Raw genomic sequence first — 24346 nt, forward strand, 5'->3', positions numbered from 1 at the left:
CATGGGGGAGTGAGTGTGTGTGTGTGTGTGTGTGTGTGTGTGTGTGTGTGTGTGTGTGTGTGTGTGTGTGTGTGTGTGTGTGTGTGTGTGTGTGTGTGTGTGTGTGTGTGTGTGTGTGTGCGTGTGTGGCTAGCTGGCCAGAGAGAGAGGGTGTTGATGACCTGTGTTGCATCATGTCCACGCCCCTCTCTCTGCACTTAGTTTTCCTGCATCTCTACTATCCTATCTAAATAAGGCAGACACCGCCTCAAAACATTAATATATGAAAAAGAAAAGCCCTCATTATTGGTGCTTAGTGGCCAGAAGCAAGCTGTAAGGCCATATCTATCTACTGGTGTGTATGTGTGTGTGCCTGTGCGTGTGCATGTGCGTGTGTGTGCTTGTGAGTGTGTGCGTGCGTGCGTGCATGCGTCAATCCGCAGAGCCCTTCATTCACCTGCCTCAGTGTATTGACTCACTGATTGATTGCTTGACCTTACTGACTAATTCAGAGAAAAGGCGTGATGGTGCCGCACCACTTCACCGTCCCTGACTCCATCAGGTACGTTTTTATTTCACAGTGTTCACACTTCCGACGGCTTAACCCATTAAGACCTGAAGCCGATTCTACAAATGTCTTCTAATTCCCAACAGTATTCTGAAAAAAAAAACGTATGTTTCTACATCATTGGTGCTCAAACTTTTTCATGTCAAGGACCCCCAAAATGACATGTATTTGGCCGCGGACCTCCATCTAAGATATTTTGTTCCAGGGACCCCCCCAGAAGCAGAGATTTGAGTTAAAAATGTTTGCTTGAAAGCAATACATATTCAAAGATTTGCACACATTTTGACGATTTAAAAAAAATAGCAGATCTACAAGTTCATAGCGCGGCACTCGGTGCCGCGCTATGAGCTTGTATATCTGCTATTTTTGAATAGCCAACGTGTAAAATAATGCTTTTTTTTTAGCTCAAATCAAAACGTGACACAGATGCGTTCCAGGTTTTAAAGGGATAATGGACGACGCGTGTCTCCCCGGAACAACTCATACTCCTCGCCCCGGCCAAGGACCTCTCAAGCTCCTCTCTGCTATCTCAATAAAACAAAATAAAAAACACAAACGGGCGAGTGGACCGTCCGACTGTCAAGGATAACACAATAAAACACGCCCGGCTTATTTCCCGTTGTGCTTCCACGACAAAGTGCTGTTTGGATTCCCTTTGTCGTGTTGACTTCAGTTCTTCTGAAGCAATGATGGATGGCGGAGGGGTCTCTGTGCCAAGTGTAATAAATGTAAAAGAATCTGCTGACATTGGTGCAGTGACACGCCCGCAGTCTTACAACAACCAGTTCATACGGGGACGCATGGCACCCGGACCACACATGCCGCTGCAAGGGCAGGCAGTGAGTACGAACACTTACACGCAATACACAGGCCATTACTCACAATTTGTTCAGTCGCATACTTTCATTCGTGGGTTGCATGCATTTGAGAGCGTCACATGAATTTATTGGGGTAATGTCTGCATTCCGACATCTCACTACTCCGACTAGTGGCTTCCGCGTGCGGTTAGGGTTAGGGTAAGGTATAAGGTTAGTTAACGTCGGAAAGGCGACATGTCGGAAAGGCGACATGTACGGAATATATTTGTGCATCGTGTGCATTTGAAACCAGCGTTGATTTCGTCGACTAAAACTGTGACGAAAAATGTTTGTCGGCTACCTTTTATCAACTGACGAAAACGAAATAAAAACGAAATAAAAACTAAGCTACGATGACTAAAACTAAGACTAAATATATTGACAATTTCCTCAACAAATTAAAACTAGACCAAAATGTTAGTGAGGGACTAGTGGAGATACAGTAGAACTATAAGACAAGTTATTTTATGCTTGGTTGCGCTCGGGTGTTGCGCTCTGAAAATAGCAGATCTACAAGCTCACAACGCGTCGCAGCTTGTAGATCTGCTATTTTCAGCATGCAACCAAGTGTAAAATCAGCCACTACGACGCCATCAAGGCACCGCCAGAATACATTTTAGTCGACTAAATCAACTGTAGATTTAGTCAACTAAAACTAGACAAAAAGTAAAACATTTCAGATGACTAAAATATAACTAAAACTAAATGGAATTTGATTCAAAAGACTCAAATGACTAAAACTGAATAAAAATTTGCTGTCAAAATCAACACTGGTGCATTGCATGCATTTGGGAGCGTCACATAAATGTATTTGTGCATTGCGTGCATTTTGAAACTCGTGTCGTGGCAGGTCATGGCATGGCATGGCATGGTTCAGCAGTGCGTTGGTCCAGTGAACCATGTAGCATTGATACTCAAGATGAGGTCTAATCATAAAGCCTGTTTTGTACCGAGTTGCCCCGAGGGTTGTTGTGCACCGAAAATAGCCGATCATCCACCAGCTCACGCCGTGTGACAATGCGACACGTTGTGAGCTCGTCAATTGGCTATTTTCGATTGCACGACATTGCCGTGCACAGCCAAGTATGAATCAGGCTTAATTAGCGAGCAGCAGGGTTCCTTGGTGGCGTGCGGTGACCTCCATCGTTGGATGCAGATGTCACCTTCAGGTTATAATCCATCCTATGCCTCCCCTTCAAAGTGGCGCTGACTGCCGACATAACAAGAATAAACTGCGTCATGATGCATGGACATACAGCGGAACAAGACTAAGAGCCTAATGGCCGAGCCCTTAGAGTCTCTTTAGGGTTCTTTCTGTAATCCATCTCTATCCACACTGAACACCCGAGGCATTTGCTGCGGCACATATTGCATGTATGTAGAATGTGTCCTCTGTATTTACCCCCCCTGACTGTTAAGAGCAATGACTTATTAATGCAGAGCCCGGGGAGCAGTTAAGGGTCTTGCTCGGGGACACTTCGACACATAGATGACCTTCCTATATTCCCAGGTGGCCTCTCTCTACCCATTCAGCTACGACCGCTGCCTGCCTAATGCTGACATTTTGGGCTGACGGTGACACTATAGAGAGGAAAGGTCATGGGGTCACTCAAATGGCTCGGGTCCATCCTTTCTTCTCGGCAAATTCCATGTCAATCCGGCCGTTTGATTGTGAGATATCTTGTGTTTATATATCCTTTAAGACCTGAAGCCGATTCTACAAAATGTCTTGCAAATCCCAACAGTAATCTGAAAATATCAGTTTCTATATCAGTGGTTCTCAAATGTTTTCATGTCAAGGACCCCCAAAATGATATGTATTTGGCTGTGGACCCCCCCATCTCAAAATATTGTTCCAATGACTCTCAGAAGCAAAGATTTGAGTTAAGAATGTTCACTTCAAAAGATATATATTCAAAGATTTGCACACATTTTCACGATTTTTCAAAAATAGCAGATCTGCAAGCTCTTAGCGCGGCACCTAAGAGCTTGTATATCTGCTATCTTTGAATAGCCAAAGTGTAAAATAATGCTTTTTTAGCTCAAATCAAAACATGACACAGATGCGTTTCAGGTCTTAATCGGTTAAGTGGACAGTTTAGTCTAATGGTGGGACTAGAGAGGAAAGGCCATTGGGGCATCAAACCCGGTAGGGTGCATCCTCTGGGGAGCACGAAGGTGCAGAGCAAATTCCATGGCAATCCAGCCAGTGGTTTACGACGAGATATCGCGTTTGGGTTAGGTCTAAAGTAGTCGATGGACAGACCGACTGACCAATATCGCCATGCTTAGGGTAGCATGACATAAAGTAAATATATCATTGCTGTTGGGCAGAAAAATGAATATCATAAATTAATGTCCTACTTCTTCTTCATACTACTAGTGTGACACAAAAGCAGCAAAAGTAGCCAATCTACAAGCTCAAAACGCGTCGCAAGCTTTTTTTTTTACATTTGAATCCTGAACAGTTACAGTTTTGGACATGTGCGCTTTTCCAACCGACAGCAACGATATATATATTGTTTTAATACACATGGTGTGTCACCACACTGCGAATCCTCAACGACCACAACAAACACCCCCCCCCCCACCCCGCCAGGTTCCTTAAGGACCAGGCAGGACAGCCAAGGAGGACAAATTGAAGCGGGCTAGCGGTACGGCACAGCTGGCATCGGACAAGAAGCACTTGAAGAGTGTGACGCCTGTATGTCATAACAACAGGAGAAAAAAAAAGACAAATGGCAGCGTGAGTTCTTTGATTGGAAGAAGTGGAGCTGCTCTCTCAGCCCCCCCCACCCCCCAACCCCATCACCACCTCCTCCACCCAACTCCACACTCTCACCCAGAGACTCGGGGGAGCCCTCCGTCGCCACTCAGACTCAATCAATACTAACATTGTGCTGTACAGCAACGCTCTTAAATCACCCTCCACCCCCAAATCAGCAGAGTTCACACAGAACAGATCAACAGCCAGTATAGAGACACCACCCCCCCCCCCCTCCCCCACAGCCCCCCCTACCCCACCCAACCCCGCGCGCCAAAGTGAAGAGGCCTCCGCTTGCATGTTCCTCTTGCTCTCATCAGCCAAACATTCATCAACAATGACAGCAGATTAGTGACACCACCCTCACATGCAAACACAACTTGCGGGCAATCAATTAAATTGCCCGCCAGAGAATTCCAGGGGATTATGGGAGGACTTTTTGGAGAGGGGGGGGGTTAATCGTGAGGGGGATCAAAACGAAAAGCCGAGGCGGAATAACATGCAGCGAGCGCCAACGTGCCGGGAAAACCAGACAGGATTCATTTAGTTCAAGGTTTTTCCAAGAAGCCAATGTTGTCGTTTTGTTGTTATTTGTTAAGCTTTCTTGTTTTTATTCAGGAAGTGTCTTTGGTACGTGTGGGTTTAAGGAAAAAAGTTAACAACTCACCAAACACCCCTACAAGTACACACTTAGCCGCACACGTACGTACACACCCCCCCCCCCCCCCGCACACACACACACACACACACACACACACACACACACACACACACACACACACACACACACACACACACACACACACACACACACACACACACACACACACACACACACACACACACACACACACACACACACACACACACACACACACACCTCATTGCCACCCGTTGAGTGTTCTGGCATTGCAGATCTGCCTCTAAGCACCTGAGAAGATGCTCAGAGAGAGAGACTCGGCACTTCAGTCTCTCTTAAGAGCCATCCTCCTCCTTCTTCTCCTCCCCCTCTTCCCTTCCTTTCCTTCCTGTGTAGCTTTGCAGAATGCCATTTGCTGTTATTATGACGCTAGCGAGGGAGAGAGGGAGGGAGGGAGGAGGGAGGGAGGAGGGAGATTGATCGGTCCTGATGTAATCTGACCATCGACTGAGTGGGCCTTGGGTGTGTGCGAGATCCGACTCGGATTGATGAGGTCTAATGGGGGGTCGGTTGTTAAGGTAGGCAGTAAGGCACACACACACAGGAGCAGCAGCAGCACACTACCTTCCCCCCTACGCTACCTTGGAGATCCTGTGATATCAGCCACGCAGCGAGACTCGCTCTGCATTTTAATTCGGGGCTTAATTTAGATATATCAACACTTTTTTTTTCTCTCTCTCTCTCCTTCTTCTTCTTGTCCCCGTTACCCGTGTCTCTGCACGAGTCTTCGCCCAACACCTTCGTTTACGTACGTGTCATGTTTCCGCACATCATCAGAGGAGCGGGGGGGAGAAGAGAAGATTATGTGAAGATATAGCAGCACCACGGCTAAGCAGAACACGTGCAAGCATATGCCAAATGCAGAATCCCTCTCCCCGGGAAGCCTATATACGTATATATACTATGGCACTTAAGACATAGCCCATTAATGCCTGGAGAAGCATCTGTGTCACTTTTTGATTTGAGCAAAAAAAGCATTATTTTACACTTTGGCTATTCAAAAATAGCAGATCTACAAGCTCGTAGCGCGGCACCGAGTGCCGCGCTACGAGCTTGCAGATCTGCTATTTTTTGAAAAATCGTGAAAATGTGTGCAAATCTTTATTTATATTGTTTAAAGCGAACATTTGTAACTCAAATCTTTGCTTCTGGGGGTCCCTGGAACAACACATTTTGAGATGGAGGTCGGCGGCCAAATACATTTAATTTTGGGGGTCCTTGACATGAAAAAGTTTGAGCACCACTGATATAGAAACGTACGTTTTTTCAGACAACCGTTTACGATTTAGAAGACATTTTGCGGAATCGGAACCTCATGCCTCAATGGGTTAACGGCTGGAGCTTTTTATTTGGTTGAGAATGTTTTCTAATCAATCAGCCAACGGCACCTTTAATTAGTCGGCATGATGAAAAAGAGAAATAATTAGTTTTCCTGCCAGATGTGAATCTGTTGCCAGGTAATGGCACCCAATCAAGACCTAATTTGTAATCGCTGAATCTGATCTAGATGACAGAATGCTTAAAGAATCGTGGAGAAACAAACAAGGGAAAGACATGGACGTGGCGAACGTGGGCCCGAGGTCTTATAACGACATGAACCCTGTAGCGTCCTTATTCTGGGAATGTCATAATAAGGCGAAAAAAAGCCGATCTACAAGCTCACAAGAGCTTTGGTGTAGGAAGGAAAAAGGAGGGGGAAAAGTACAGACCCCTGGGGGACCCTGGTCAGCGAAGTATATCATTGCTGTCGGGCAGAAACCTCTAATCTCCATATTGTAACTTTTTGTGTTTTTTCGTAAAATGAATGCCCTACTTGATCATACTACAGCATCACACAAAAGTATCAAAAGTAGCAGATCTACAAGCTCGAAGCGCTATTTTTGATACAGTAGGATTTATTATGGGACAGTATGATGTCTGTACTAGATGTGTTATGGGATCAGAAGGCATCACAGTCGTCCTCCTTGTCGTGGCTGAAGGCCATAACCTTTAATGTGTGGTTTTTAAAAAGACAAAAGCAAAGGCAACATCTTGCTAATTAATTGGCACGATCAGCCTAGAGAGGAACTAATTGGGCTCCTCCCCAGATGTGTTTTTCCTTTTTTTTCCCCCCAATGAAACTGTGGAAAAATAATGAGCGGGGAAGAGAGCCTGGCATGGAGAGGTGCACATTAACTGCAGCCCCACACTGACGGACGAACACAACGCAACAATCGGTTCCGATTCCCCCCTCCCTCCTCAATCAGTCCAGGTAACCAGTGGCCGAAACTAATGGGAAAAGCACTGGAGCCCGAGGAAATAGCCGGGGTCGTGATTGCGAGGAAAAAGAACACTCGGTGCGTGAGTGTGTGTGTGTGCGTGTGTGTGTGCGTGAGTGTGTGCGTGCGAGCCAGGAGAGCCAAATTGGAAAAAAATAGCTTAGGCCCTCTTATTAATGTCACAGTGCATGGCTAGGCGGTAATTCCCTGCGGGGCCCCCGTGTACCGCACCTTGTTAATGAGTCACTGCTTATCAGTCAGTCTTGTTAACAGGCAGGGGCCCCCCACCCCCCCTCCCCCCCAATCCAAGCCACCCACCCCACCGATTGTACGCTATTGTTGTACACTAGCTGTCCAAACAGCCCCCCCACCACCACCATCACCCCGCCCCCGTCTGCACACAGCAAGAATCAACAACAAAACAGCAGCGGGCGATCGACAGGAAGTGAGGGAGCTTTTCTCGAGCCAAGATCGGATTGAATGCCAATCCGGAGGGAAGTAGTGTAGCAGGGAACCCTTTTTGGCTACCAGGGGCCAATGTGAACCACTGGGTATAGAGGTGTGCGCACGCACACACACACACACACACACACACACACACACACACACACACACACACACACATACATGCACACACACACACACACACACACACAGAACTCTCCCAGCTGCAAGTCGTACAATTTTAAAGCCCTTGTTTGAGCTCCATGTCTTTACAAGCTCAACAAACGCGTCTCGGCACGATGCATTGTGAGCTTGTAGATCGGCTATTTTCGGCACCCGTCACCGACGCGCAACTAAGTATAAATCACCCTTAACGATTGTTTCGAGGCCACCGCCCCCCCCCCCCCCCCCCCCCCCCCCCCTTTAATCCTTATTCATTACTGGCCTCAGTTGGAAGCGTCCGGCCCCTTCATTGAGCTGCCCCTGGCCACCGGTCAATGCATCGTGGGTAAATACACCGTTAGACATGTTCCTCGACAAGACAAGACCGCAAACAACTGCCCCACCCCCCCCCATCCTCACTGAGAACGATCGGAGAGGCCAGAGGCCAGGTGGCTGATGGGAAAAGGCAGCGAGTAGCAGCAGCTGTGTTGGCGTGCGCCGATGCCACGCTGGTCCTTATGCCCCGAAGGGCGGACCCTGCACTCTTACATCTGTCCCTCAATTATACCCCAAAGGACGGACCCTGCACTCTTATGTGTATGTCTGTCCCTCAATTATGCCCCAAAGGGCGGACCCTGCACTCTTATGTCTGTCCCTCAATTATGGCCCAAAGGACGGACCCCCTCTTATGTCTGTCCCTCAATTATGCCCCAAAGGACGGACTCACTCTTATGTCTGTCCCTCAATTATGCCCCAAAGGACGGACCCTGCACTCTTATGTGTATGTCTGTCCCTCAATTATGCCCCCAAGGACGGACCCACTCTTGCGTCTGTCCAAAGGACAGACGCAAGAGTGGGTCCGTCCTTGGGGGCATAACTGAGAGCCAGCGAGGGTGGCATCGCCGCATGCCACCGCTGTTGCTGCTGCCTTTTACTGAGGGGCGGACAAACGGACAGAGGGACGGCGTCCGTCCGTCCGTCCGTCCTCCCTCAGCACACGGCGGGCCTGGCCTGGCCCGACCGCCTGAGGTAACTGGGTTACAGCGGTAACAGATCCAGGGCAGTATACGCGAGCCAGCCCGGCCAATTGCGTGCCTAATCTGTGAGCCCCCTCTGAGAGGCACTGCTCCATCGGCGCGGCGCATGGCTGCACATCCCAGCTGCGGAAATGGATATGTCAAATGGCGCGCAATTAGTCCTCCCCCCCGCGAACCCCCCCCCCCCCCCCCCCCTCCTCCTCCTAACCGCCATACCCCCCCTCCCTACTCTCCTCTCACTCTGCACTCTCTCCATGGACGTCCAGGGACACGGGAGGCAGAGGCGGAGGAACACACGCAACCAATGAAAAAACAGTTAGCGCCGTCGTCCTCTCCCTGACTTTGACATACTCCTGCGTATAGTACGGTAGGTAGGAGGATGGTAGGGGGTGAACGGGGGAGGGGAGGACGCATAGGAGAGGACGGACGGGGAGAGAGGAGGAGGATGATAGCGTATGGTTCCGCCTCGGGAGTTTGAACGGTCGTGACACCACGTGCCGCGTCCGTCCGTTTGCCGTCATGATAATCTCACAACCCCCCATAATTCACAGGAGGGGCAGCGTGTGAGGGTCCTTCTTTTGTCCTCCCCTCCTCCTCTGAGAGGGAGAGACGGAGAGCAGGAGGACAGGACAGAGGAGGAGAAGAAGAGGGACACTCAGCAGTGAGTCAGTTTGCAGGCGGCGTGGATTCAAAGCCAGCTCTACTGTGTGTACGGTGACAGACACACCTCGCCTGTTGTTCTCTGATGATGGCTCATCGACTCTCTCTCTCTCTCTCTCTCTCTTTCTCTCTTCCTCTCTCTCCCATCGATTTGCCGAGCTAATCTTTTTTTCCTCTCTGATACATAACATTGCATTATTTATGCTAAGTAGGCCCTTTCTGCTCCCCGGGCCTTTTTTTAGAGCGGAGATCTCCATTATGAGGGCATTATCTCCCACTCTCACACACACTAACACACATCCGTGTGCGTGTGCTGCCGTGCACATGTGTGTGTGCGCGTGTGTCTGTGTGCGAGTACAAAATGTGCCAACATGTGCACACATGCGTGCACACAGTCACACACACACACACACACACACACACACACACACACACACACACACACACACACACACACCATTCTGGACATTCCATTTAACAGCTCCACTGCTGTCACAACAACCACTCTCTTCTCCCGACAGATGTGAGCCATCCTCATATTGCCATGGAGCCATATGCCACCAGTCAATTCACAGCACTTTCCCCCCATAACACCATGACTTGTGCGTGTGTGCATATGCACTGTATATTATAATGTACCCGCTCTCGTGGCGTGGAAAAAAGGCCTTGCAGTACGGTTGCATCATGTGTGAAATCATACTGTCCTTGAACAATATGTGCCGCGCTGTGTGAGAATTAAGTTCTGCAAAGCCACCGGTGTGTCTCTGCGTCAGCGTGTGACCGAGAGGCGAGACGACGCATTCCATCCTGTGCATACATACAGAGGTTGATGATTTTGTTGACTAAAACTATGACGAAAAATGTTGGTCAACCACCTTTTTTTCACTGATGAAAACTAAATAAAAACTAAGCTTTGATGACTAAAACTAAGACTAAATATATTGACAATTTTGTCAACAAATACAAACTAGACTAAAATGTTAGTGAGGGACGAGTGGAGAAGAGATCCAGTAGAACATTTTATGTTTGGCTGCGCTCGGGTGTTGCGCTCTGAAAAAATAGCAGATCTACAAGCTCACAACGCGTCGCAGCGCGACGCGTTGTGAGCTTGTAGATCGGCTATTTTTTCAGCATGCAACCAAGTGTAAAACCAGCCTTTACGACGCCATCAAGGCACCGCCCAAAATACATTGTAGTCGACTGAATCAACTGTAGATTTTGTCGACTATAATCTTATGATATTTAGTCGACTAAAACTAGACTAACAGTAAAACATTTCAGATGAAATATGACTAAAACAATATGGAATTTGACTCAAAGACTATGAATCAAAATTAGCTGTCAAAATCAACACTGTGCAGAGGTTGCGCTTGGCAACTCGTGCAGTGATTCTGGTTCAAACGGTCGGTATACCGACGTCACAGAAACCGACCTGTTGCTCTTTTAGTGAAAGCGACTCTGCTTGGGAGGCACGAGGAGCGGTTAGCAGCCGGCGAGCTGCTCTGATTGGGGAAAAAAACGGGCTACCAGGTCAGGCAGACCTTGAGCGTTCCGTTCAAGATGTGCAACACGCTCGCTTGTTCCTTTAACTTTGTCAAGTCAGCACTACTCTCAACCCAGCAGACACCCACCACTCCTTTTCTTCTACTCTCCTCCTCCTCCCTGATTCCTGCGGTTTGACGTGTGGAATTCTTCTCTTTTTTTCTTTTTTCACATCACATCTGAAAAACACTTGTCAACTTGTCCTGGACTTAATTACTCTGCTTGACTGACATGATAATGTAAAACAGCGCTTAGGTGAAACCAAAGCAAGAATTGGTCATGCATGGTCAGAGCCCTCCCGCCAGGCGCGCCTTAATCCATTTAGACCGGGAACGCATGTGACCACTTTATCCGAGTGCCGCACTATGAGCTTGTAGATCTGTTATTTTTGAAAATCGTGAAAATTTGAGCAAATCATTGAATGTATATATATTTTTTTTTTAAAGCGAGCATTTTTAACTCAAATCTTTGCTTCTGGGGGTCCGTGGAACAACATATTTTGAGATAGGAGTCCGCGGCCAATTACATGTCATTTTGGGGGTCCTTGACATGAAAAACGTTTGGGAACCACTGATTATAGCAATGTGCGTTTTTTCAAAAAACTGTTAAAAGACATTTGTAGAATCCCTCGCAGAAGCAAAGATTTTAGTTCAAAATGTTCGCTTAAAAAACGTATATATATTCAAAGATTTGCAAAAGTTTTCATGATTAAAAAAAGAAAATAGCAGATCTACAAGCTCATAGCGCGGCACTCGGTGCCGCGCTATGAGCTTGTAGATCTGCTATTTTTGAATAGCCCAAAGAACATCTAAAAACGACACAGATGCGTTCCCGGTCTTAATGGGTTAATCAAATGTGACGCACGTCTGAACGTGAGCCAAAATCGTTTTGGGCCCCAAATAACAAACGGCCGCACGGATCTCGAGCGACGAGCCGCGCTGATGATGATGGGGGGGGGCAGGGAGGGCACGGCGGAGGCTAGGGTGGATTGATGATGGGGGGCAAGGAGGGCGGAGTCGTAGGGTGGATTAGTGTTCTCCCCAATTTCGCCGGAGGAGCAGTGATTGATGTCCCACCATCACCGACCGGCCATCATTGTAATCAAGTGCCCTGATGCGCGGAATGTTTATCGCATCCCTAATCCTCGGGAAGCATCCAAGGCCTTTAGAAGACAGCGTTTCCATTCATTTAGCAGTCACCCTCATCCTCCTTGTGATTTTTGTGTCAACTGAGCTGGCTCCAGTGGAGCAAGCAAGCAAAGCAATCTTCTTTCAGGCTTCCATAGACACACTCTCTCTGTCCCTCTTGTTGTGGGAAAGTTTACACCATTACCATAATAAATAGACGTAAACACCATTACCCCAAATTCCACTCCTCGGAATAACACAAGTATTTTTAGGCCAATAGCCCATTATCTCAGTGATTATGAAATCTCTAGAAAGAATTCAGCAGTGGTGGGAAAAGTACTCAAATGTTTTACTTAACACGTTGATGGCCAAGATCGCATTGATGCGTTCTTTCATTTTTTTTGGAAAGTTCCACAAGGGGCGACCTAACACAGCTTTGGAATGATCCATCGTCACTCAGAGAAGTAGAATGTGGATGTGACGTTGTTCCAAAAAAACAGGAAGCCATCCGCTTCCTGTTTGGGATTTTCAGAAAAACAGCTGTAAATCGGTTTCTTTTTTTTTGCATTGAAAACCACTAGTTTTCAGCGGGCCGATGCCCCAATATGGCGGATCGTGGTTGGAACGTTGTCGTTCCTATGGATACACAGATCCCTGTGTATCCGCTAACCCACGGGGACCATTTTGTTTGTGTTTTTGGAACACAATGTCGGTTCCACAGCGTTTTAATTATCATCGGATTGAGGTAATTATACGCTGGCAAGGGGATAGAAAACTCTGTTTAATATCTTGGCAATCAATGTGTTAAGTAAATGTATCAATACTGCAATGTAGAGGTACTCCATTACAAGTAAAAGTCTGTACTCCAGACTGTACTCCAATATCTTCGTCAGAACAACACAAGACAAACCTGATCCATACCATTTAACTTATAAGCAGGGTCTGCGGTACAGACGATGCCGCTGCCATTCTGGTTCATATCATTACTAAACATTTAGAGCTATCTATCAGCTATCTATGCAAGAGCCCTCTTTCTAAGATTCTCCATGGCCTTTCAACACAATGCAAGCAGACCTTTTCACAATGCGCTCCGGCAGGAATTGAATCCATACTTGATTCATTGGTACGCCTCTTTACTCTCCCTAATGCCCGTCTTACTCTTAGTCGCGTGCCGCCGCGTCGCGCACACCAAACACCGCAGATCTACAAGCTCGCGACGTGCCGCGGGCCGTGACGCATCGTGATCTTGCGGATCGGCTAATTTCGGTGTGTGACAGCGGTATAAATCACCCTTAACAGAATCTATATCGTAAAGGTGAGCACAATCCCTTTCATCTGCCATCATGGCCGTTGCCGGGGTCCCCTGGGCCGTGGGAGCTCAGATATGCTTTTCACTTTCTATAGCGATGATTGCCGTACAGAATCAGATGATGCACCCACCAGATCGATACGTTCTCAAGTATTCTGATGATACAGCTCAAAAGAACACAGAGAGAGATTGTGTTTGGTTCTCCATCTGACTCCCTATAAAGTTCCTTGTGTTACCCCGGCCGTAATGACAAAATCAAGCCAATATTTTCATATGAATCCTTGGGTGTATATACTGTAATGATAGACCATCTGTTATCCTGGAAAACCACATTGAGTTTGTCTGCGAAAAAGGACAAAAGCAAAGAATGTATTTTCTATTTTCTCTCCGCCCGTCTTCTGGTCTTTTGGGGGAGAGTAGACAAATTTGTCTTTTGTTTGTTTTTTTACCTCTGTGATTATTTGGGTTCTACAGTATTGTAATACCGCGGTGGTACCAAGTGTTTGTCCACTACCTTTAAAGTCTAAACTGCTCCACCAGCAGCGGAAAATATTGCTCAAAGATTGCAGGCCTTGAGAAACTCTATGAATCACAGAGAGAGGGAATTCTCTTATCACACAACCATGTTGAACAGCGAATAACAATTCTCACCATCACACTGGTGGTACAAGGTTCCACCATTTAACCACATGAACCCCAGCTTCCCTCCCTACTCTGGGGTGAACATTCTGTGAAAATAGCTGACAAACAACGTGTTGTGAGCTTGTAGATCGGCTATTGTCGGCAAAGATATTTGGTTAGAGGGGGGCCTAGTATAGAGCGTTGGGGGACTCAGCTCAACTAAGCATAAGACCATAAGTATACGTATAACTATGTATGCTGAAAGGCCTCGAATATCATCTTGTGTAATTGCAAAGTCATGTTGAATGTATGTGTCTTTGGGGTTGTTTTAGTTGTCTCCGCCAGGAGACTATGTTTTCGTTCTCGTCCTTCCGTGTGTCCACCAAGCTAACATTGGTCAAGCTTCACGTGACACGTGACAATATGTTGAAAGGGTGTGCTTTGATTGGCTAGCGAGACGCATGATGAAATAGAGACCTATAAATAGGTGTGTCACTTCAAAAGATCATTTATATCTTTTGAAGTGAGGTAAGACAGGATTAATCAGGAACAGTACTGGCGGAGACCTGTGCTCCGAGGAGCACATTTTCTAGTTTTCTCTGATGTTGAAAATGGAGCCTCTGTGATGCAAGAAACATTTCAGACCTGATCTGACAATGAAGCATCATCATCGTTATCGATCATCATCATCATCATCATCATGATCACCAATCACCATCATCATCAGCATCATCCACACTGTGGATCATCATCATCCTTATCATTTCAGCACAGCGGGGCTGTTTATTAGCAGCCCCTCCATACTGACCACATCCCACACAACTCCTCTGTTTCCCTACACACCCTCCATATGCACACGCACATAAATACAATTATGCATAATTCAACAGACAGTAAAAACAGCTGACGCGGTTAAAGTGACTGGAAGTATAGTAATTGTGGTGTGTGTGTGCGTGTGTGTGTGTGTGTGTGTGTGTGTGTGTGTGTGTGTGTGTGTGTGTGTGTGTGTGTGTGCGTGTGTGTGTGTGTGTGTGTGTGTGTGTGTGTACGACGTGCACATGCAATGTTCAGCACGTGCGCGCGCACATAGGGCCAGAGGACACATGTTTACACGTATATAATGCGTGTGTAAGTGCACACAGGTACGTGTGTGTGTGTGTGTGTGTGTGTGTGTGTGTGTGTGTGTGTGTGTGTGTGTGTGTGTGTGTGTGTGTGTGTGTGTGTGTGTGTGTGTGTGTGCAGTGTTTACAGCTCTATTCAAATGAAGAGAGAGAGAAGTGCTGGGGAGCGTGCATGCGTTGCACACTCAGTGAATGAGCACAAGGGGACCTTTGAGAATGCAAATGCAAATGGAGAAAGAGAGAGAGAGAGAGAGAGAGAGAGAAGGATGTCGATTAGAAGCTTCCGCTCGTGTCGGCTCATCTTACAGTTTTGTGACCAACGCTCCGTGCAATTAAATCTCAACAGGAATGACGGAGGGGGGGAAAAAAATAACACAAGCGATCGGATTCTCACTCACAGCACAGGCTGATACCTGTGTCGATCAATTTCCGCCATAGATTTGCGGTCGATCGTTGCGCAACGGTTTCAGGCCCGTGGCACGGTTTGCCCTCTAAAGGTTGTATTACTGGCCTGCCAGTCACTGGAGCGTTATGCAGTGGTGGAAAAAAAACGACAGTGAAAAGTATCAATACTGCAATGTAGGAACACTCTGTTGCAAGTGAAAAGTCTGGTAATCGAAATGTACTTAAAGTGCCAAAAGTAGAAAGTACTCATTATGCAGAATGTCCCGTTTCACAAGGTATCATTATGTATAAAATGTTTTTAAATCTTTTGAAAAGATGCAGATCTACAAGCTCACAACGCGTCGCATCGGCTATTTTCAAACAGCCAAAGTTTAAATAGGGCTGAAGTGGTTACTGTATGTTTTGTAAAAAATCATTCAAATCTACAGTAACTTAGGGCTCGTTCACACCAGGACTGTTTGGTTGGCTTAACAAAGTCCCGTGTGAACGCTGACCAGACCAAATGCAAAATGCAACAATGTAAAGATTTGGTCCCTGATCCAGACCTTTTAAGCGAACTTTGGGTGTGAATGGGGCCTAAGTAACTAAAAGTTTACAATATTTGCCTCTGAGATGTAGTGGAGTAGAAGCAAAAGCATAGAAAAAATGGAAATACTGCATTAAAGTACCTAAACATTTTACCTAAGTACAGTACTTGAGTACAGTACATGTACTTTAGTTACTTTGCACCATTGCTCTAGAGCATTGGTTCTCAAAGTGGGGTCCGGGGACCCCCAGGGGTACTTCAGGGGGTTCCAGGGGGTCCCCAGCTAAATGATGGACAGGGACCAAATGGACCCTTATGGGTCTGTAACTCTGAGAGTGTACAAATGGAACCAAATGGACCCTAACGGGTCCATTTGGTTCCATTTGTACACTCTCAGAGTTAAATTAACATTGGTTTTACAATGTGAATTGGGGGGTCCCAGAGGTACAAATGCCATTAAATGGGGGTCTGTAGCTTAATGCATGTCAAACTGGGGGTCCTTGAAATTAAAATGGTTGAGAAATACTGCTAGAGAGCCGTAAAAACCTTCTCTTATTGGGGTTCCTGGCTTATCTTTTCAAATGGGGGTCCGCGGGGTAATAAGTGTCAATTAGGGGGTCCTTGACATGAAAAAGTTTGAGAACCACTGCGTTAAAGTACCTAAACATTTTACCTAAGTACAGTACTTGAGTACAGTACATGTACTTCAGTTACTTCCCACCATTGCTCTAGAGGTTGCGTTACGGCCTGCCAGTCACTGGAGCGTTATGTAATGTGAAGAGCACATCATCATGGGGCAGCAGATCCATGCAGAGAGCACTGCGCCGCTACAGTACTGTAGGTGTGTGTGTGTGTGTGCCGCTACAGTACTGTAGGTGCTGCCTCTCACACCCAGGATATTTATTACAAAGTGCTTCTCTCATCAAATCCTCTTTCAGCATCCGCTTTCCGCACAGCCCAGGCCATTACAGGCCAGCCAGCGTCTGTGTGTGCGCGTGCGTGCGTGCGTGCGTGTCTGTGCGTGTGTGTGTGTGTGTGTGTGTGTGTGGGTGTGTGTGCGTGCACGCGTGTATAAGCTCTTTGACATTTGAGAAGCAAGTAATAATGATTAATGCTTTATTTCTGTGCTTCAAGTATTTGATTAAAAAAAGTATGTACGGCGTGTGTGTGTGTGTGTGTGTGTGTGTGTGTGTGTGTGTGCCTGTATGTGTGTGTGTTTACAGTATGTGCCTGTATGTGTGTATGTGTGTATAAGTGTGTGTACATTACATGTGCCTGCATGTGTGTATATGGGGATGAGGCGAAGGGGACCAACAGAAAACCACAGAAAACATGTGCGTGTGTGTGTGTGTGTGTGTGTGTGTGTGTGTGTGTGTGTGTGTGTGTGTGTGTCTGTGTGTGTGTGTGTGTGTGTGTGTCTGTGTGTGTGTGTGTGTGTGTGTGTGTGTGTGTGTGTGTGTGTGTGTGTGTGTGTGTGTGTGTGTGTGACACCATCATGTCTGCATGTGCTCAGCCGTGTGTGTTTACGAGGAAAGGGAAATCCCTTGATGAATGCGATACGGTGCGGCTAAGGCTTATACGTACCGGTATGTATGTATGTATGTATGTATGTATGTATGTATGTATGTATGTGTGTGTGTGTGTGTGTGTGTATGTGTGTGTGTGTGTGTGTGTGTGTGTAGGTGCCCCCCTACGTCCACGAGGGAGTCACACACACACACATTCCACGAAAGAAACAACCAGCAAAAAAAAATTCCACTGACTGGGGTCCACGGGGAGAGTGGAGAGCCAGGGAGGGAGGGGAGGGAAGGGAAGGTGTCCCATGTGCTTATTAACGCCTCTGTGGTTCCCTTGTCAAAACACGGCAAACAACACAGAATTCAAGGATTCAACAGATAAGGGGGGGGGGGGGGGGGGGGGCGCCCAGAGAGAATGAGAGAGGAGCATAAAGGTCAGGGGGGGGCCCAGGATGGAGAGAGAGAGAGATGGAGAGAGAGATGGAGTGGTATTATAGAAGAGAAGAGATGCTGCTCACCCTCGCCGTAGACGAAGTTGCTGTGAACCGTGACCGCGAGCAGCACTGTCAACAGACCGACACTCCACAGCCCGGAGGGGATCGACGGGAACGCCATGATGGTCGCCGTCTGTTAATAGTCTCACCGTAACGTAAACCTCAACGAGGGCAGGGGGACCACTGGAGCGTCACCTGTGAGGGGAGGGGGGGGGAGGGGAGAGATATACATTAAAAAACAGAAAGTCAAGAGGAGCCACTTTTGATAAACTGTTTGCCCTCCCCGGCTCTGTCGACCCGTATAGGTTGGCTGCCGTCGTTGAACAAACGTTTGGCCCACCACCCCGTTACTCACACGCTGCTCCGTGGGTCTTTTCATCGATCTGCCTGTGTGTCATACCGTTATACCTTGGGGGGAGGGGGATGGGGTGACGTTGGGGGGGATGAGGGGGGTCGGTGACGCAGCGAGAGCAGCCAAAGGGCCATTACAATGAATTTATTCAACCCACTTTAACAAGGCTGTGTGAGCGTGGAGGGGGGGACGAGGACGGGGACGGGGAAATGGGTGTATCCTGGAGCCCCTAAGCAACAATTCATGGTAATTAGAAATAGCGCTGGGGAAAAAATCTCCCCTTATTCCCCCCAGAGCAAAGAAAGAAGGAAAGAAAGAAAGAATTGGAAGAAAGGATAAAGCATAAAGAGAGCATTGAGAGACAGAGAGAGAGAGAGAGAGGAGGCAGACAGACAGACAGACAGACAGACAGAGAGAGAGAGGCAGACAGACAGACAGAGAGAGAGAGAGAGAGAGAGAGAGGGGGCAGACAGACAGACAGACAGACAGACAGACAGACAGACAGACAGACAGAGAGGGGGGCAAACAGAGAGACAGAGAGAGAGAGAGAGAGAGAGAGAGAGAGAGAGAGAGAGAGAGAGAGAGAGAGAAACAGCAGCTAGCTAGATGCACCTGTCGCCCGCTGAGAATACACCATGCGCCTTTCACACACACTGTAGCAGTGTGGCACAAACCGACGCACACACTTTGTCATTGTAATACACCAGCTAAAGCTCTCTCTCTCCCCCTCTCTCTCTCTCTTTCTCTCTCACACACACAAACAAACACAAACACACGTACACGCACTTATAAATAGCACAACACCGCTGCGATCCTGGCTCCCTCGTTGTGACCGTGGAGAGAGAGAGAGAGAGAGAGAGAGAGAGAGAGAGAGAGAGCGGACCAGCGGCTAGAGGAGAGGTTGCCTTGCTTGCTGCCTGCGGGACGGGCGGATAGGGCGGGGACTCAGGCTATGGGGGTGGGGTTGGTGGGGGGGTTGTGTGTTTATTGTTGCTCCATCCAGCCCTTCCTCCTCCTCCTCCTCCTCCCCAACAGACTGAGTGATGGTGGCTCGCTCAATGAAAACAACACGCCGCGCGGGCAGCATAACGTCCCGGGGATCATAACCCCAAACAACACCCTAGCTCTTATTTATGACAAGTTAAGTGTGATGGTCGCCCATTACGGTGTTTGGAGGAGCACGATAATAACAAACAGCCCCACAGTATGGCTGTATAGATACTAGTGTGTGTACCTGGCTGTAACCACTGCGACGGATCAGGGGAGCGCGGCGGTCGCGGTTCTTTAGGTCAAATCGTGTCCTATACTACACCTCTCTCTTCGACCTAAAGAAGAGTCTTCTTTACACGCACACACACTTGGGAGACATAGATAAAGAGACACTTCTAAATGCGCGCGCGCACACACACACACACACACACACACACACACACACACACACACACACACACACACACACACACACACACACACACACACACACACACACACACACACACACACACACACTTGTATATATTGCAGAGAGAGAGCACACCACGGCCAATGGTGAGAGAGCCAAGCAAGGGAGAGGAGAGGAGAGTCGGGGCACAGAGGAGGAACAGTCAGTCTGACAACAACAAAACGCACACAATAGGACAGAGAGTGTATTATGATATAAAACATAAGGGGGGGGTGGGGGTGGGGGGTTGGTTGTAAAACCGCGTCCTTCCCCGGGATGATGAGCAGCAATAGGCGGATTACCGCCGGGCAGCACCTGCCTGCCAAAGAGCCACAGAGCGCGCACCACGGTTTCTCTCTCTCTCTCACACACACGCACACACGCACACACGCACATTCCAGGACACGCGAAACGTCCCCTCTACACTGACAGGTGTCTCCAGTCCCTGGACAGCAGCACACCATCACAAACATTGCTCTCTCTCTCGGACAGACGTACCGTGTTATCGTGCTCTCTCTACCTCCCCACAGAAGTCCTCTAGATTCCCGCACGGAGGGAGAAACCAGTCGGTTGTCCCTGAATATTATAAAGCTCTGTTTCCACAGCTCTGTGTTCTTTAGATGTACCGAAGAGCTCCTCACTGTAGTGTCGTCCGTCCGGCTCCTTCTCTCTCTCCAAAAACCTGCTTTTGTTGAGACTTTTTTTTTCCTCTTCTCTTTTATTTATTTAATCCTCCTTTTCCTTCCTCGGGATCCTTGTTTTGTTTGTTTGCCTTTTTCCCCTCTCTCTCTTTCTCTCTCTGTTTCTCTCTCTCTCTCTTTCTCCACGGCTACCGTTCACTGCAGCAAAAACAGTCTGTCTGAAAGAAGGGAGGGAGGGAGGGGAGGGACAAGCCAGGGGAGGGAGGGGTAAGCGTGCACGCGAGTGTGTGTGTGTGTGTGTGTGTGTGTGTGTGTGTGTGTGTGTGTGTGTGTGTGTGTGTGTGTGTGTGTGTGTGTGTGTGTGTGTGTGTGTGTGTGTGTGTGTGCGTGCGTGTGTGTGTGGGGAGGAGGAGGGTGCATGGATGGAGGGCGGGTGGTTGGAGGAGGGAGATTTTAATACGATTTGGCCCGTTGTAGCATGGTGGGGATAAACAGGAGCAGAGCGGATAGGAGGAAGCACACAGTGGGCAGAGAGAGGACGACATGAGGCAGATAGCATGATGATAGTACTATGTGATCTAAACAGAGCCAGGGTCAGCCCTCTCATTTATACAGTCTATGGGTCAGCCTTTTAGACTGACTGTCTGTCACGCCCCCCCCCCCCCTTTATAATGCCCCCCCCCCCCTTTATAATGCCTTCTTATCACCGACATTAGAGAGGCTATTACACCATATCTCCACTGGAGATTGATATGGGGAATATAATATTATAGCCTATATAATAGCTCTAAATCCTCGGTTTAGTTGTTGTTGGGTTCTTTTTTGGGAGTCTCTTTAAAGTAGCAGCTAGACTAGTTCACCCTCCAAAAAATATACTTATTTTCTATCAATCACACCATGCATGAAGCCTTGAATTCATGGAGATATTTTTGCTTTTTTTTTTTGCATTCCCAAGCCAATAATTACATGACCGGGTTATCGATCAATACGATACAGTAGGAGACTCCGCCGGTCATCAAATAATTGGCTCAAAAACTAAAATATTGCCATGAATTCAAGGCTTCATGGGGCGTGAAAAGCGAAAAAAATAAGCAATTTTTTGGGGGGTGAACTACTCCTTTAAGTTAATTTAACTCTGAGTGGGCTACAAATGTAATCAGATAAGACCCTTAACCCCTCGGGAGTTAGTTAGGCCTAGACATGGGTAAATTAATATTTGATTTGTCTTGTTATGTTGTTTTGATGTGTGTTTTTGGGGGGGATGTTTTTTTTGGTACACAGACAGACAGTCAATGCGAGGCGTGTCCCGTCGCACCCGGCCAGATTTACACATTGTATAGGCGGGATGTTGGGGAGGTTCAACTTGCCACCAGGCCAGCCAGGGAGGGGGATTAAGGATTAGGGTTTTTTTTTGCCATCGGATTAAGCTGTGTGTATGTGTGTGTGTGTGTGTGTGTGTGTGTGTGTGTGTGTGTGTGTGTGTGTGTGTGTGTGTGTGTGTGTGTGTGTGTGGGGGGGGGGGGGTTTAAAAAAAAAAAAAAAAACATCCCAGAAAAATCAATGGGGATCTGGATAAGAGAGGAGGGAAGAGAGAGAGGGGGGGTGGGGAGGGGGGTAGAATGGGCTCTTCAGCAAAGCCAGCAGCTGCTCCAGCCTTTACTGAAGTCTTCTCTGACTCCTCTCTCTTTCTTTCTTAACAAAGTGAGAAATTACAAATGCAGGCAGAGGCAGCATCTGGCATCATTAAACAGTTGTTATGAGAGAGAGAAGGACTGGAGGAGATGGAGGGATATGTGGATGAAACGGAGATTCTGTGGATGCTGCGTTTAGCAGTGGTGGAAAAGTAACGAAGTACATTTACTTAAGTACTGTAGCCTACTTGAGTACAATTTTGATGTACTTTTACTTTACTGGAGTATGTCTAATTTGTTATAGTTTTAATTTGAGCTACCTGGAGAGGTACGTCTCAGAGGCAAATATTGTAGCTACTTTTTACTCATAAGAAAACTTTAGTTATTTACTTTGTAGATTTGGATTATTATTACAAAACATAAATTAACCACTTCAGTTCAGCCCTATTTAAACTTTGGCTATTTGAAAATAGCTGATCTACAAGCTCACAACTTGTGAGCTTGAAGTTGATCAATCATCAATCAACAATCATCAATCATGAAGTTGATCAATCATCAATCAACAATCATCGATCATGAAGTTGATCAATCATCAACTTCATGTTCAAATGTGTTTACCTGTTGTCTACAGGTAAACACATGATCTAATAAGTATATTTCAATGCAAATACTTTTGAAGCCTACTTTCACGCAAGTAAAATGTTGAATACCAGACTTTTAATCGTAACAGAGTATTTCTACATTGTGGTATTGGTACTTTTACTTAAGTACAAAATGTGAGTAGGCTCTTCCACTGGCGTTTAGTCAAAGCCTGGTTCCTGTGAAGAGATGGATGGAGACTGCATGAGCTCCAGGTCCTGGATGCAGAAAGCAGTCTGGCATATACCTCATGATGACAAGGCTGCCATATTGTCTTGTATTAGTATAATATACTAACGCAGGCTATAATAGTATAGCCTATAAGACCAAGGTTAAAATGGCTGGATTATAATAGCCCACAGCATCGTGCAATAAGCCTCATATCTAGCCTAGTGTTGCAATAAGATAGCTCAGTTTTTAGGCTTTTTGCCCATTTGCAAATTGCATATTAAAACGATGACCTTTTAGACGCTGTAAACGGCTCGCTCGTGCGTTTATTGGAAATAAATAAATAATAGTCTTAATATGCCGAGGACACACACACACACACACACACACACACACACACACACACACACACACACACACACACACACACACACACACACACACACACACACACACACACACACACTCTGCATTGGGATACCGTGCACAATTAGGCTACTGTCATCCAAAACGAAAACGAAAGCGTTTTGTATCCAAAAGGCTGATCAGATTAACTGAAATAAATGATAGGTTACATCTATCTATCTATCACTTCTCACCCATTTCATTTAAAACGGTTGCCTATTCTAATCACAATGGTGTTATTGTCTAGAAATAGTAGATTATTCTGGTTACAAAAGCCGCGGAGCTCCATCAATATTATCATTTTATAAGCAGGTTAATTCGATCCATCTAAAAAGCCACGCCCATTGCGTTTAGTCATCTCTGCCGGGACTCGAACCCGGAGCCTCTGGATTAGAAGTCCAGCGCGCTATTCCATTGCGCCACAGAGACTGAGGCACAAACTCGATGAAAAGCGGGTTTATATCGCCCCTCCTCCTCCTCTTCCTCCTCCTCTCTGCTCCGCGGAGCATCCTTCCTCAGCATCAGGACCACCGTTTCCAATGACGGTTCATTAGTCCGCCGGTAGGGGGTGCTGAAGCCGCATAATCACTGGTGTCCCTGGGTGCAAATCAAGATGGCGACAGCTTTCTCACGTCTCTCACCTTGACTTATTACTCAGCATGGGGGGGTTATATCCGTGGGTTATGTCATAACAGGATTGTGACAAAATGTAATATGCACAGTCCATGTTGGCAGGCAGGGGTTTGACATCTTGTAAGTTGTAAGGCAGTGTTTGCACTGTTCCAAAAAGAAAACATGTCAAACTCTACTGGGACACATGCAAATCCAACCTTCAGACCCCTGAAGTGTGTGCAACGTCCCCCCCCCCTGTTCAAATAGCACAATTAGGGTAGCTGCAAACCTCAGTGAAAATGATCTCATTTTACCAGCAATAATAGGTCGGCATCACAGGGGGAAACGGAGGCACACTTTCCCAGA

General features: G+C 47.1%; 1 protein-coding gene across 3 annotated transcripts in view; it reads right to left on the reverse strand.

The window, feature by feature from the left end:
• cadm3 (cell adhesion molecule 3) overlaps window positions 1-20702 on the reverse strand; it is a 175546-nt gene extending 154844 nt beyond the window's left edge. For 2 of the 3 annotated variants that reach the window (XM_084057122.1, XM_084057120.1), the window contains exons 1-2: window positions 20383-20702; window positions 18116-18286 (exon numbers count right to left, since the gene is read on the reverse strand). In XM_084057122.1, the coding sequence (XP_083913248.1) occupies window positions 18116-18212 (97 nt within the window). In that variant the 5' untranslated portion in view covers window positions 18213-18286; window positions 20383-20702. Of the gene's footprint in view, window positions 1-18115; window positions 18287-19229; window positions 19303-20382 lie in introns of those variants that run through there. The other variant, XM_084057121.1, reaches the window with a different exon arrangement.
• Window positions 20703-24346: the final 3644 nt, after the last annotated feature.

This window comes from Gymnoscopelus microlampas (genome assembly GCF_963454915.1).
Source record: "Gymnoscopelus microlampas genome assembly, chromosome: 5".
NCBI classification, from domain to species: Eukaryota; Metazoa; Chordata; class Actinopteri; order Myctophiformes; family Myctophidae; genus Gymnoscopelus; species Gymnoscopelus microlampas.